The 14,052-nt window shown below is 40.6% G+C and overlaps 1 protein-coding gene across 2 annotated transcripts in view; it reads right to left on the bottom strand.

Annotated features, from left to right (window-relative positions):
• LOC139462171 (uncharacterized) overlaps positions 1-14,052 on the bottom strand; it is an 84,246-nt gene that overhangs the window by 22,330 nt on the left and 47,864 nt on the right. Inside the window, exons 2-3 of one of the 2 annotated variants that reach the window (XM_071243708.1) lie at positions 4,015-4,299; positions 310-354 (exon numbers count right to left, since the gene is read on the bottom strand). In XM_071243708.1, the coding sequence (XP_071099809.1) occupies positions 310-354; positions 4,015-4,299 (330 nt within the window). The remainder of the gene's footprint in view (positions 1-309; positions 355-4,014; positions 4,300-14,052) is intronic. The other variant, XM_071243710.1, reaches the window with a different exon arrangement.

The raw sequence follows: 14,052 nt of genomic DNA, 5'->3' as shown, positions 1-14,052 counted from the left end.
AAATATAATCAAGTCGAACCTGGATTCGAACCCATGATCATATGTTTTTGTCACGCCTTAGAGACATAGCGAACTGAGGCGCCTTGGACGGCTTGACCACATGTGGCCCCTTGTATATCCATAATAACAAATCAGTGGTCGACGATCTACGGGTACATTATTCCAAACTGGGGATCGGGTATTCATTATAGTTTGTCATCGTTCCCGGCGGTGCGTAACGATGCTCATGATATCTACCACCGGTTTGCCAAGCCGAAACAAGCTTTAACCATGGACATTTTCTGCCAAGTAGATAGTGAGATAACTTACTTTCAGCAGTTGTGGCCTCGGCGCTCAGCTTGATGCCCTCGCCCTCTGCAACATACACACAGCGTCCATTAACTCCCCTTTAACCACACTGAACGTCAATGTCACATTTGAAAGAAGTCAATGAGTCGAAACAAATGGAAGCGACCATTTCGTAAAAACCTACATTTTAATTGCAAAAATGATATCATTTGTTCGCAGTGAACATGTCTTGCACGACAAGATCACTATGGGAGGTGACTATATTTGTGGAGGCCACTATATTTGAGGAGCCAGAAATCAAAAGTAGTTTACATTCATTAAAGCCAGTGGTATACCTCATCTCAGTACAATAGGATTACATGTTCAATGTGGGACAGGTCTCTCTGCTCCATTATCTAAATTCCTTTCAGTAAAACCCAGCATTGCAGCTGTCAATCTCGACATCAGCACCAGGAATTAACGTACAGTAGCCAACCATATTCAGTGCAGAAATACCCTTCTTCCTTAAATCGGATGACATAGATACATTGACAAGACGACGTTTTTTAATGGTCCCCGTCGAAATACACTGACGGCCAAAAGAAACGTTACCACTTTTAACCGAAATCGCAAAAGATAAAAACACAAGTTCAAACTAAATCAAAGCAAAACACATCGTCCAAACAACAGTGTTCCGTGCACAATATGATATACGTTCACGGCACGTTTCTTTTCTAGACGTGCCTCTTGGGCACCCGAAACTAGACATGCAAAAGGGTAATTAAATGATACGGAAGGAATGTCAGACACTCAAACTGATAAAAAAAACACATCAGAAATGCCACGTCTGACACCCGAACAACGCAAGATGGCCCTGTGTATGATACAGATGGGGGCCATCCATGCCCACATAGCTAGAACTTTTGGTTGCTCCCTTGTTGCTGAAACTAACCTGACGCAACGTAACAGACAGACCGGGAACCCAGCAGGTCACGAACAGGCAGACCCAGGGAAACTACGCCCAATGACAACCGTTACTTGCGTACTTTGCATCTCCGGAATTGATTCTTGACAGTGACGTCATCAGTGACGAACGCCTTAGGGCATTTATTTACTCGTCAGACAGCTCAAGGCATATTGGGGCTTACAGAACTTACTGAGGACAGTTATTGACAGCCCTGACATCGTCGTCTTCCCTGATGAAAGCCGGTTCTGTCTGTTCAGACCTGATGGAAGACAGCCGAAGGGGAGAACGAATGGAGCCATATTGCGTTCAGGAGGTCGTGCCATATGGTGGATGGGATGCTATGGTGTGGGGAGGAATTTGTAGGCAGGAGAGAACGCTAATGATTATCGTTAACGGGCATTTGACAGCTCAGCGCCAAATGGATGACATTCTTCGTCAGATTGTCCCATACACCCCGTACATAACTTCCTTGCAATCAACAACGTCAGCGTGCTGCCGTGGTCTCCGCGCTCTCCAGACAAGTCACCAATAGAACATCTCTGAGATACCATGGATGGTCATGTTTGACAGCGACCACATACTCCAGCCAAACCGTACGTCAAGAACTGATCCAGGCCTTTCAAGAAGAATGACATCACGTGACATCAGACGACTGACTTTTTCTTTGCGCCGGAGAGTTTTTGCATGTCTTGAAGCAGGGGTGGTCATACGTTTATGCGACGTGTCATTGAATTTGGTGATTTCAGTGCAGTCCCTTTGTCCATTACTTTGGGAGCTTTTTCGCTACCCACCTCAATTCGGACAACTGTCACGCCAAGTTCGGCAGCTGTATGACTGTTATTTTAAATGTTGATTTCGTAGAGATCTGTTCTTTTCAATACATTTTACCTCACGAATCTATCATCTGTGGTTTCTAAATTAGAGTGATTTAAAACTATGGTAAAGTTTCTCTTGGCAGTCAGTTTATATACAGATTCTGTTGTTCTACATCCATTATAGGTTGGAGGTTGGGGATGAGGGGTTGGATGTGTGTGGCATAGTGAAATCACTGGAACGAGTGAGTGAGTGAGTATGGTTTTACACCGCTTTTAGCAATGTTCCAGCAATATCACGGCGGGGGACACCAGAAATGGGCTTCACACATTGCACCCATGTCGGGAATCGAACCCGGGTCTTCGGCGTGACGAGCGAACGCTTTAACCAATAGGCTACCCGACCGCCCCTCACTGGAACGAGGGTCCAACACGTCAGAAGGATTGTGGCTGAACCCCTCATTCCAGTGTATTGTCACACCATCACCATCACCATCACCATCACCATCACCACCATCATCACCATCACCATCACCATCACCATCACCATCACCACCATCATTACCATCACCACCATCACTATCACCACCATCATCACCATCACCATCATCATCACCATCACCATCACCATCACCACCATCACCATCACCACCATCATCACCATCACCATCATCATCACCATCACCATCACCATCACCATCACCACCATCATTACCATCACCACCATCACCATCACCACCATCATCACCATCACCATCATCATCACCATCACCACCACCATCACCATCACCATCACCACCATCATTACCATCACCACCATCACCATCACCACCATCATCACCATCACCATCATCATCATCATCACCATCACCACCATCATTACCATCACCACCATCACCATCACCACCATCATCACCATCACCATCACCATCACCACCACCATCACCACCATCATCCCCATCACCATCACCATCACCATCACCATCATCACCATCATTACCATTACCACCATCATCATCACCACCATCACCATCACCATCACCACCATCATCACCATCACCATCACCATCACCACCATCATTACCATTACCACCATCATCATCATCACCATCACCATCACCATCATCACCACCATCATCAACATCACCATCATCACCACCATCATCACCATCACCACCATAACCACCATCATCATCACCATCATCACCATCACCATCACCACCATCATCACCATCACCATCACCACCACCACCATCACCATCATCACCATCACCATCACCACCATCATCACCATCAGCATCACCATCAGCATCACCATCACCACCATCATCACCATCACCATCATCACCACCATCATCACCATCACCACCATCATCACCATCAGCATCACCATCAGCATCACCATCACCACCATCATCACCATCACCATCATCACCACCATCATCACCATCAATATCATTATCATCACCATCACCATCACATGGTATTCGACTGCAAATTCCGAAACTACGTTGTTGTTCAGACGTTTGATGTTTGAGAATGATACAATCGACTGTGTGTTCTGAAACTGTTTTAAGACTTATCTACCATCCATTTAATCTTAACAAATCCAGTTACAACACAGTTAAAAGATCATAAATTACCAACATTACCGTCAAACACTTACATTTGAATTTGTTTTTAAAATAGAAATAAACTCCAAAACACTAACCCTCACATAAAATCAATGCATCATACACACGACCTTACATTAAAATGAAACGCCTGAAAATCATTTACCACCATCTCTCCAAAGTTAGTGAGTGAGTGAGTATCGTTTTACGCCGCTTTTAGCAATATTCCAGCAATATCACGGCGAACGCTTTAACCACTAGGCTACTCGACCGCCCCTAACTCTCCAAAGAAACAAAACCTCAGACTCAACTCCTGACATCCCAAGTAAACACCGTCCTACAGATGAAGACTCACCAGGTATAGGGAATGCTGTGATGTTGAGCTGGTGGCCGGTCAGGTCAGTATCCATTCCTGAACCTGACCCTGCTCCAGACAATTCAAGGTCATCGTCGTCGTCACTAATGACGTCATTTCCGCCGGAAACTGCAGCTGGGGTGGTTTTCTCTGTGACTAAGGCATCAATGTTTACATTGGTTGTAGTTTGACCTTTAGCTTCTGAGGAGGTTTCATGAGCGTAGAAGGGGTCATCAAGGTCAATGAAGTCCGACATGTCCGTCACATCATTTCCCTCAAGGGATTCTGAAATAAACAAAACAGTTTCAATGACTTTACACTTACAAACGGGACATTGGCATTGTCTCCACAAATCCAACATAAGTAAGGGGAATCATACAATCCTCAGAATCAATGAATATCATACACAAGCTCTTTCTATGGACATTTGAAACAACGTCATGTGACTCTTGTTGTTCTTTGATCATGATTACAGCAGTAGGCCTCAGTAACGCTTCCAAAAGGTTTTATGGAAGACACGGGGAGAACATTTCCAAATGTGAGAAAACGAGTGACCAAATGATGTCCGATGCAATTGCTTAGTTTGACTTGTACCGTATGTTGGTTCAGGTGAATGTTTGACTTGCCGCTGCATGTGTTTGTAATGGGTGTCACCGATGGGGCATGATATGTTCACCATTTTACGAATACCTGGTATCCTCACTAACTGATAGCGGTTCATAAACACATAGTTATATGGTCAGGATCGTATGGTGAATGAGTGAGTGAATATGGTTTTACTCTTTTAGCAATATTCCAGCAATATCAAGCAGGGGGACACCAGAAATGGGCTTCACAAATTGTACCCAAGTTGGGAATCGAACCCGGGTCTTCGGCGTGACGAGCGAACGCTTTTACCACTAGGCTACCCGACAGTCCCCCTCAGAATAGAGGCAGGTCAACAAGTGTGTCCTCAATAATTGGACCGATGTGGGAAATCAAAACTGGGTATCGTTCTTACAGGCGAACGCTTCAACCACAGGGCTATTGTGTCCCCTGAAATACACTAATGTTAGCCAATGGGTTCCCAACACTGCGAATGCACATGCCGTCTTAATTCTAGCGTTGCAACAAAGCTCAAGGTCATTCAACAATGATATTTCTAAAGGAGTAATTCAGTCTCCATGGAAATCATACTGTGCCAGACATATTAGCATTAAAAAATGTTGTGCTGAAATCAACCATGTGCAGGCTTCTGTTTTCAGATGCCATTTCCTCCAGGGACGGACTGACTGCCTTGAAGCTGGTGGTTTTATGTCTGGCAGTTAGGACGAAACGGTCACAATTAAGACTGTCTCAAATATCCAACACCAGAAATAGGAATAATTATTTCGACAAAGTATGTTTTCTCTGAAGTGACAGACGAAGCATTTCATGCCGAAAGTATGACATGAGCATCAGCCAAACCCAGTAACGTGATGGGCGAGACCACTCTGTTAATCAACATCTTCGTCCACTTCACGACCGTCGGTCTGGTTAAAAGACCAGGGCTTATCCAAGAATATCTGTACAGCTTCCTTTGTACATTATAGATATATACTGGGCGCAGTCAACAACAGGTGCTAGATGTATCATTCTTACACATACCAGTACACAACACATGCTAGATGTATCGTCCTTATATATAACAGTAAACAACACAAGCTAGATGTATCGACCTCATATATAACAGTAAACAACACAAGCTAGATGTATCGACCTCATATATAACAGTAAACAACACAAGCTAGATGTATCGACCTCATATATAACAGTAAACAACACAAGCTAGATGTATCGACCTCATATACAACAGTAAACAACACAAGCTAGATGTATCGACCTTATATATAACAGTAAACAACACATGCTAGATGTATCGTCCTTATATATAACAGTAAACAACACAAGCTAGATGTATCGACCTCATATATAACAGTAAACAACACAAGCTAGATGTATCGACCTCATATACAACAGTAAACAACACAAGCTAGATGTATCGACCTTATATATAACAGTAAACAACACATGCTAGATGTATCGTCCTTATATATAACAGTAAACAACACAAGCTAGATGTATCGACCTCATATATAACAGTAAACAACACAAGCTAGATGTATCGACCTTATATATAACAGTAAACAACACAAGCTAGATGTATCGACCTCATATACAACAGTAAACAACACAAGCTAGATGTATCGACCTTATGTATAACAGTAAACAACACAAGCTAGATGTATCGACCTTATATATAACAGTAAACAACACAAGCTAGATGTATCGACCTTATATATAACAGTAAACAACACAAGCTAGATGTATCGACCTTATGTATAACAGTAAACAACACAAGCTAGATGTATCGTCCTTATATATAACAGTAAACAACACAAGCTAGATGTATCGACCTCATATATAACAGTAAACAACACAAGCTAGATGTATCGACCTTATATATAACAGTAAACAACACAAGCTAGATGTATCGACCTCATATACAACAGTAAACAACACAAGCTAGATGTATCGACCTTATGTATAACAGTAAACAACACAAGCTAGATGTATCGACCTTATATATAACAGTAAACAACACAAGCTAGATGTATCGACCTTATATATAACAGTAAACAACACAAGCTAGATATATCGACCTCATATATAACAGTAAACAACACAAGCTAGATGTATCGACCTTATATATAACAGTAAACAACACAAGCTAGATGTATCGACCTCATATACAACAGTAAACAACACAAGCTAGATGTATCGACCTTATATATAACAGTAAACAACACAAGCTAGATGTATCGACCTCATATACAACAGTAAACAACACAAGCTAGATGTATCGACCTTATGTATAACAGTAAACAACACAAGCTAGATGTATCGACCTTATATATAACAGTAAACAACACAAGCTAGATGTATCGACCTTATATATAACAGTAAACAACACAAGCTAGATGTATCGACCTCATATATAACAGTAAACAACACAAGCTAGATGTATCGACCTTATATATAACAGTAAACAACACAAGCTAGATGTATCGACCTCATATATAACAGTAAACAACACAAGCTAGATGTATCGACCTTATATATAACAGTAAACAACACAAGCTAGATGTATCGACCTCATATACAACAGTAAACAACACAAGCTAGATGTATCGACCTTATATACAACAGTAAACAACACAAGCTAGATGTATCGACCTTATGTATAACAGTAAACAACACAAGCTAGATGTATCGACCTTATATATAACAGTAAACAACACAAGCTAGATGTATCGACCTTATATATAACAGTAAACAACACAAGCTAGATGTATCGACCTCATATATAACAGTAAACAACACAAGCTAGATGTATCGACCTTATATATAACAGTAAACAACACAAGCTAGATGTATCGACCTCATATACAACAGTAAACAACACAAGCTAGATGTATCGACCTTATGTATAACAGTAAACAACACAAGCTAGATGTATCGACCTTATATATAACAGTAAACAACACAAGCTAGATGTATCGACCTTATATATAACAGTAAACAACACAAGCTAGATGTATCGACCTCATATATAACAGTAAACAACACAAGCTAGATGTATCGACCTTATATATAACAGTAAACAACACAAGCTAGATGTATCGACCTCATATACAACAGTAAACAACACAAGCTAGATGTATCGACCTTATGTATAACAGTAAACAACACAAGCTAGATGTATCGACCTTATATATAACAGTAAACAACACAAGCTAGATGTATCGACCTTATATATAACAGTAAACAACACAAGCTAGATGTATCGACCTCATATATAACAGTAAACAACACAAGCTAGATGTATCGACCTTATATATAACAGTAAACAACACAAGCTAGATGTATCGACCTCATATACAACAGTAAACAACACAAGCTAGATGTATCGACCTTATGTATAACAGTAAACAACACAAGCTAGATGTATCGACCTCACATAGGGACAGTAAACAAAACAAGCTAGATGTATCGACCTCATATATAACAGTAAACAACACAAGCTAGATGTATCGACCTCATATATAACAGTAAACAACACAAGCTAGATGTATCGACCTCACATAGGGACAGTAAACAACACAAGCTAGATGTATCGACCTCATATATAACAGTAAACAATACAAGCTAGATGTATCGACCTTATATATAACAGTAAACAATACAAGCTAGATGTATCGACCTCATATATAACAGTAAACAACACAAGCTAGATGTATCGACCTCACATAGGGACAGTAAACAACACAAGCTAGATGTATCGACCTCATATATAACAGTAAACAACACAAGCTAGATGTATCGACCTCACATAGGGACAGTAAACAACACAAGCTAGATGTATCGACCTCATATATAACAGTAAACAACACAAGCTAGATGTATCGACCTTATATATAACAGTAAACAATACAAGCTAGATGTATCGACCTCATATATAACAGTAAACAATACAAGCTAGATGTATCGACCTCACATAGGGACAGTAAACAATACAAGCTAGATGTATCGACCTCATATATAACAGTAAACAACACAAGCTAGATGTATCGACCTCACATAGGGACAGTAAACAACACAAGCTAGATGTATCGACCTCATATATAACAGTAAACAACACAAGCTAGATGTATCGACCTCATATATAACAGTAAACAATACAAGCTAGATGTATCGACCTTATATATAACAGTAAACAACACAAGCTAGATGTATCGACCTTATATATAACAGTAAACAACACAAGCTAGATGTATCGACCTCATATATAACAGTAAACAACACAAGCTAGATGTATCGACCTCATATATAACAGTAAACAACACAAGCTAGATGTATCGACCTCATATACAACAGTAAACAACACAAGCTAGATGTATCGACCTTATATATAACAGTAAACAACACAAGCTAGATGTATCGACCTCATATATAACAGTAAACAATACAAGCTAGATGTATCGACCTTATATATAACAGTAAACAACACAAGCTAGATGTATCGACCTCACATAGGGACAGTAAACAACACAAGCTAGATGTATCGACCTTATATATAACAGTAAACAACACAAGCTAGATGTATCGACCTTATATATAACAGTAAACAACACAAGCTAGATGTATCGACCTCATATATAACAGTAAACAACACAAGCTAGATGTATCGACCTCATATATAACAGTAAACAACACAAGCTAGATGTATCGACCTCATATACAACAGTAAACAACACAAGCTAGATGTATCGACCTTATATATAACAGTAAACAACACAAGCTAGATGTATCGACCTCATATATAACAGTAAACAATACAAGCTAGATGTATCGACCTCATATATAACAGTAAACAACACAAGCTAGATGTATCGACCTCACATAGGGACAGTAAACAACACAAGCTAGATGTATCGACCTCATATACAACAGTAAACAACACAAGCTAGATGTATCGACCTCATATATAACAGTAAACAACACAAGCTAGATGTATCGACCTCATATATAACAGTAAACAATACAAGCTAGATGTATCGACCTCATATACAACAGTAAACAACACAAGCTAGATGTATCGACCTCATATATAACAGTAAACAACACAAGCTAGATGTATCGACCTCATATACAACAGTAAACAACACAAGCTAGATGTATCGACCTCATATATAACAGTAAACAATACAAGCTAGATGTATCGACCTCATATATAAGAGTAAACAACACAAGCTAGATGTATCGACCTCACATAGGGACAGTAAACAACACAAGCTAGATGTATCGACCTCATATATAAAAGTAAACAACACAAGCTAGATGTATCGACCTCACATATAACAGTAAACAATACAAGCTAGATGTATCGACCTCATATATAACAGTAAACAATACAAGCTAAATGTATCGACCTCACATAGGGACAGTAAACAATACATGTTAGATATATCGACCTCAAAAGAGGGCAGTAAACAGCGTTTACCAGGTGTACTGACCTTCCATGGGGAAAGTAAACAACACATGCTAGAATATGTACGCTGTATACTTTTTAATGTAGTCAACATGATAAAATATGTACTGCATATCCTTCTTGGCAGGACCCGACTCTTTAGTAGAACCAGGTGTTGAACGACGTCGTTCATAATGCGTTACGCCGTTATCTCATCCTCCACACAAGACGAGAGGCGGTCAACCCCCTTTTGGTACGCGAGATTCGTGGGGTCAGTTACGGGGTTTTCGGGACTCAGCAGCAAATAAAATCATGTTTGGAACGCAGATGCAACATTCTATGGTGTTTGTTAAAATTCCTTTGTATATTTTATGTTTTCTTGACTTCAATCCTCGTCTTACAGTAAAATGTAGACGGTACATGTTAAAATGTCGCAACTCTAGCTTATGCCTATTGTCAAAGTATTGAAGGTCTCTGATATGAATATAGATCATATCATTATGAATATATATATATATATACGGTAAGCAATTACATTCATTTATTCTCAGCTGTTCATCTCTTATTTGCAAATTATAATTTTTAAATAAGATGAAGGTACATAGTGGCACAGCAACGAATAGACTAATGCAATACAAGGTGACCGAGACTGGCACAGCGAAAACTAGACTGTTTGAATACAGGGTGACCGAGACTGGCACAGCGAAAACTAGAGTGTTTGAATACAGGGAAACCGTGACTGGCACAGCAACAACTAGACTATTGTGATACAGGGTGACTGTGACTGACACAGCAACAACTAGACTATTGTAATACAGGGTGTGACCGTGACTGACACAGCAACAACTAGACTGTTGTAATACAGGGTGTGACCGTGACTGTCACAGCAACAACTAGACTGTTGTAATACAGGGTGACTGTGACTGACACAGCAACAACTAGACTATTGTAATACAGGGTGACTGTGACTGACACAGCAACAACTAGACTATTGTAATACAGGGTGACTGTGACTGTCACAGCAACAACTAGACTATTGTAATACAGGGTGACCGTGACTGGCACAGCAACAACTAGACTATTGTAATACAGAGTGACCGTGACTGTCACAGCAACAACTAGACTATTGTAATACAGGGTGACCGTGACTGGCACAGCAGCAGGTAGACTATTGTAATACAGGGTGACTGTGACTGACACAGCAACAACTAGACTATTGTAGTACAAGGTGACTGTGACTGGCACAGCAGCAAATAGACTATTGTAATACAGCGTTACCGTGACTTGCACAGCGATGTAACACCGACAACTATATAGAAATAACATCACAGAGGCTGGAACGCTAATCCCGGGAATTAGATCGCTGCAGTGATGAACAGTTGGGGAACAGTGGCCTATGCAGCACGGTTTGATATTGCGTCCCTACAGTTCCTCTTTCATAATGGTGCCAGTCAGTGCACTTCTCCATTAGAGCACAAACATCTCCAACACACACAAAACACACATTCTTTCACCAACGTATTGCCATACCATCTCCCGAGCATGCGTATTTAAAATCCATAGTGGGCATCCATGCCCATCAAATAGACCTGAATTATTTTCTTTCTCTCCAAATCATTTCGACATTTCGACATATTCATAGAAATATTTCCCTAATTAGCACATGTCTTTAACCTGAGGTCATATGGAGCCTATCATCTAAACTAAGAGCGATTTTCTCTCAGTTCTCTTTGAACCAACTAATAAAAGCATTTCGATATACGAAGAGTTTTCCTCGCCTCGCAAACCCCAGAGGTGAATCAGTGAGTTAAATCGTCCTACATTTAGCACAAATTGTCGCGGGCCATCTTCATCACGCCTAATACCATCGACCAAGATGGCCGCCTTTTCAGAGCTCTTGCCTGATCTCGTAATGACTCGGTAAGATCTCGAAAGAAGGTTTGACTCTTTGATGGAATTGATTGGCGCTGACCTCATTGTTCCAGGAGTAGGTGAAGTAATCGCCAGATCTCCACAATCAAAGACGACCTTCGCTACACAGAGAAGATGCCAGGCTCGAGTACACAGAACAAGAGTGCCTTTCTCTGTTTCTCGATGAGGCCAATTCTTCTGTATGTACGTTCCGCCACTTTCAGGATATGTATTCTGTTTGGTTTATTGGAGCAAAACAGTTTTAATTGGATGAGATATCGATATCTAGTACATCGGGGGCAGTAGCATTAGCAGTACCAGTAGCAGTATCCAGAAAGTAGTGAGTCAGTATCATATAGGTCTCTAAATGTGATGAGGCAGTATGTCATCGGTCACTAAATGTAATGAGGCAGTATGTTATAGCTCTCTAAATGTGATGAGACAGTATGTTATAGGTCTCTAAATGCGATGAGTCATTATCATATAGGTCTCTAAATGTAATGAGTCATTATCATATAGGTCTCTAAATGTAATGAGTCATTATCATATAGGTCTCTAAATGCAATGAGTCAGTATGTTATAGGTCTCTAAATGTAATGAGTCAGTATGTTATAGGTCTCTAAATGTAATGAGTCAGTATCATATATGTCTCTAAATGTAATGAGTCAGTATTTTATAAGACTTCATATGTAATGGCACTTTCTTGGTGTGACGGGTGTAGCTAGGCTAAACATATTTGCTTTGAAGTTCAATTAGTTGCCTTTAGCCGATGAGTTGATATTTTTGTTAGAAACTTTTCTACGTCTAACACAACGGTATAATGGCATCTGCCGCGTCTCACTTCTTTTTAGGGGCAATCCTTTTCTTTATTTCGTCAGATTAATCACGATTTCATCACTTTTCCTATAAATATATTTTTTTGCAAATATCGCGAAATGAAATTAGAAAAGCTCTTAGAGAAGATTGTTACTGCGGAAAACCCATCCGGCTGCTGTTGGTGGCAGGGGCGATGATGTTAGTGTCAAGGGTGATATAGGACGCTTCGGTAAGACAAATGAAGACTAAATTCATTATGTCCTCTTATGGCTATGGTGGCTAAAGGCCAGTAGAGGAACGGGGCCACAGCAACGTTAAGCTATTTCAAAAGATCCCTTGTTATTGACGTGGCTGTAGAAACCGCAAGACCAGGTTGATCCACGTATGAAGAAAACATTTCATGAAAATGTAGACTTAGGTTCAATATCATTTGCAGAAGCAAATAAGGCGTACCGACTTTGATAGTGTTGGGATGCTGCATGTTGTATTGTCACGGTCAGTCGAGCATGCAAACAGCGCGAAATCAAGCCCTTGTATCTCCGTCACATAATGCCCACTCTTGCACGACAAGTCAGATTAATGTCAAAGTAAATCACATCTGAATCATTGAAAATCTCGCGAAACTCTGCCCATGTAGTGTAGCAATAAATAACCATGCCCATAGTCCTGAACTCCACGCCAGGATATTGATGCTCGTCTCTCATGCATGTACACGTCCACCTGCCTGCTCGCACTGCTCGGGACGTGAGGGTCCCCTATAACAGAGTTAGCCAAACACTGCTTAAGTCCCCATGATTCTCCCAGTATCAGAGAGACGTGCCGCGCTTTCTTCTTTAACAGACCTGTGTTTAAACTGTCAATATTCGATCTGAAAAATCTCAACCAGACAAAGAATTAAAAGAAGACTGAATGTGTGTCGGCACGGAACAAGCCGATAACAGGGCGAGTACTGGGAATGTAACGATGAAGTCAACAGTGTTGCTATAGCAGGAAAAGTATGAAGGCTTGGCAAGTGCTCACAACACACGCAAGGTATGCACAAAGAAAGGGAGGGGTAACGAAATGGGAATATTGACATCATTGCGTGTCTGCTCAAAGTGGCGAGGACGCGAAGAGCAGTAGATAGTAACCACTTCGTACAGGCATGGTGCGGACACACCAACAGTCTAGGAATCGAACCCACCAGGTATCCTGCCGTAGCGAGTCTTTAGAATATGGGAATGAAGGAGCAGAGCTGAAACTCAGCTTAAACATTATTGATG

The sequence above is a fragment of the Haliotis cracherodii genome, unplaced genomic scaffold (genome assembly GCF_022045235.1).
Source record: "Haliotis cracherodii isolate W230 unplaced genomic scaffold, xgHalCrac1.p SCAF_15, whole genome shotgun sequence".
Taxonomy (NCBI): Eukaryota; Metazoa; Mollusca; class Gastropoda; order Lepetellida; family Haliotidae; genus Haliotis; species Haliotis cracherodii.
This window is presented reverse-complemented; position numbering and strand designations above follow the sequence as displayed.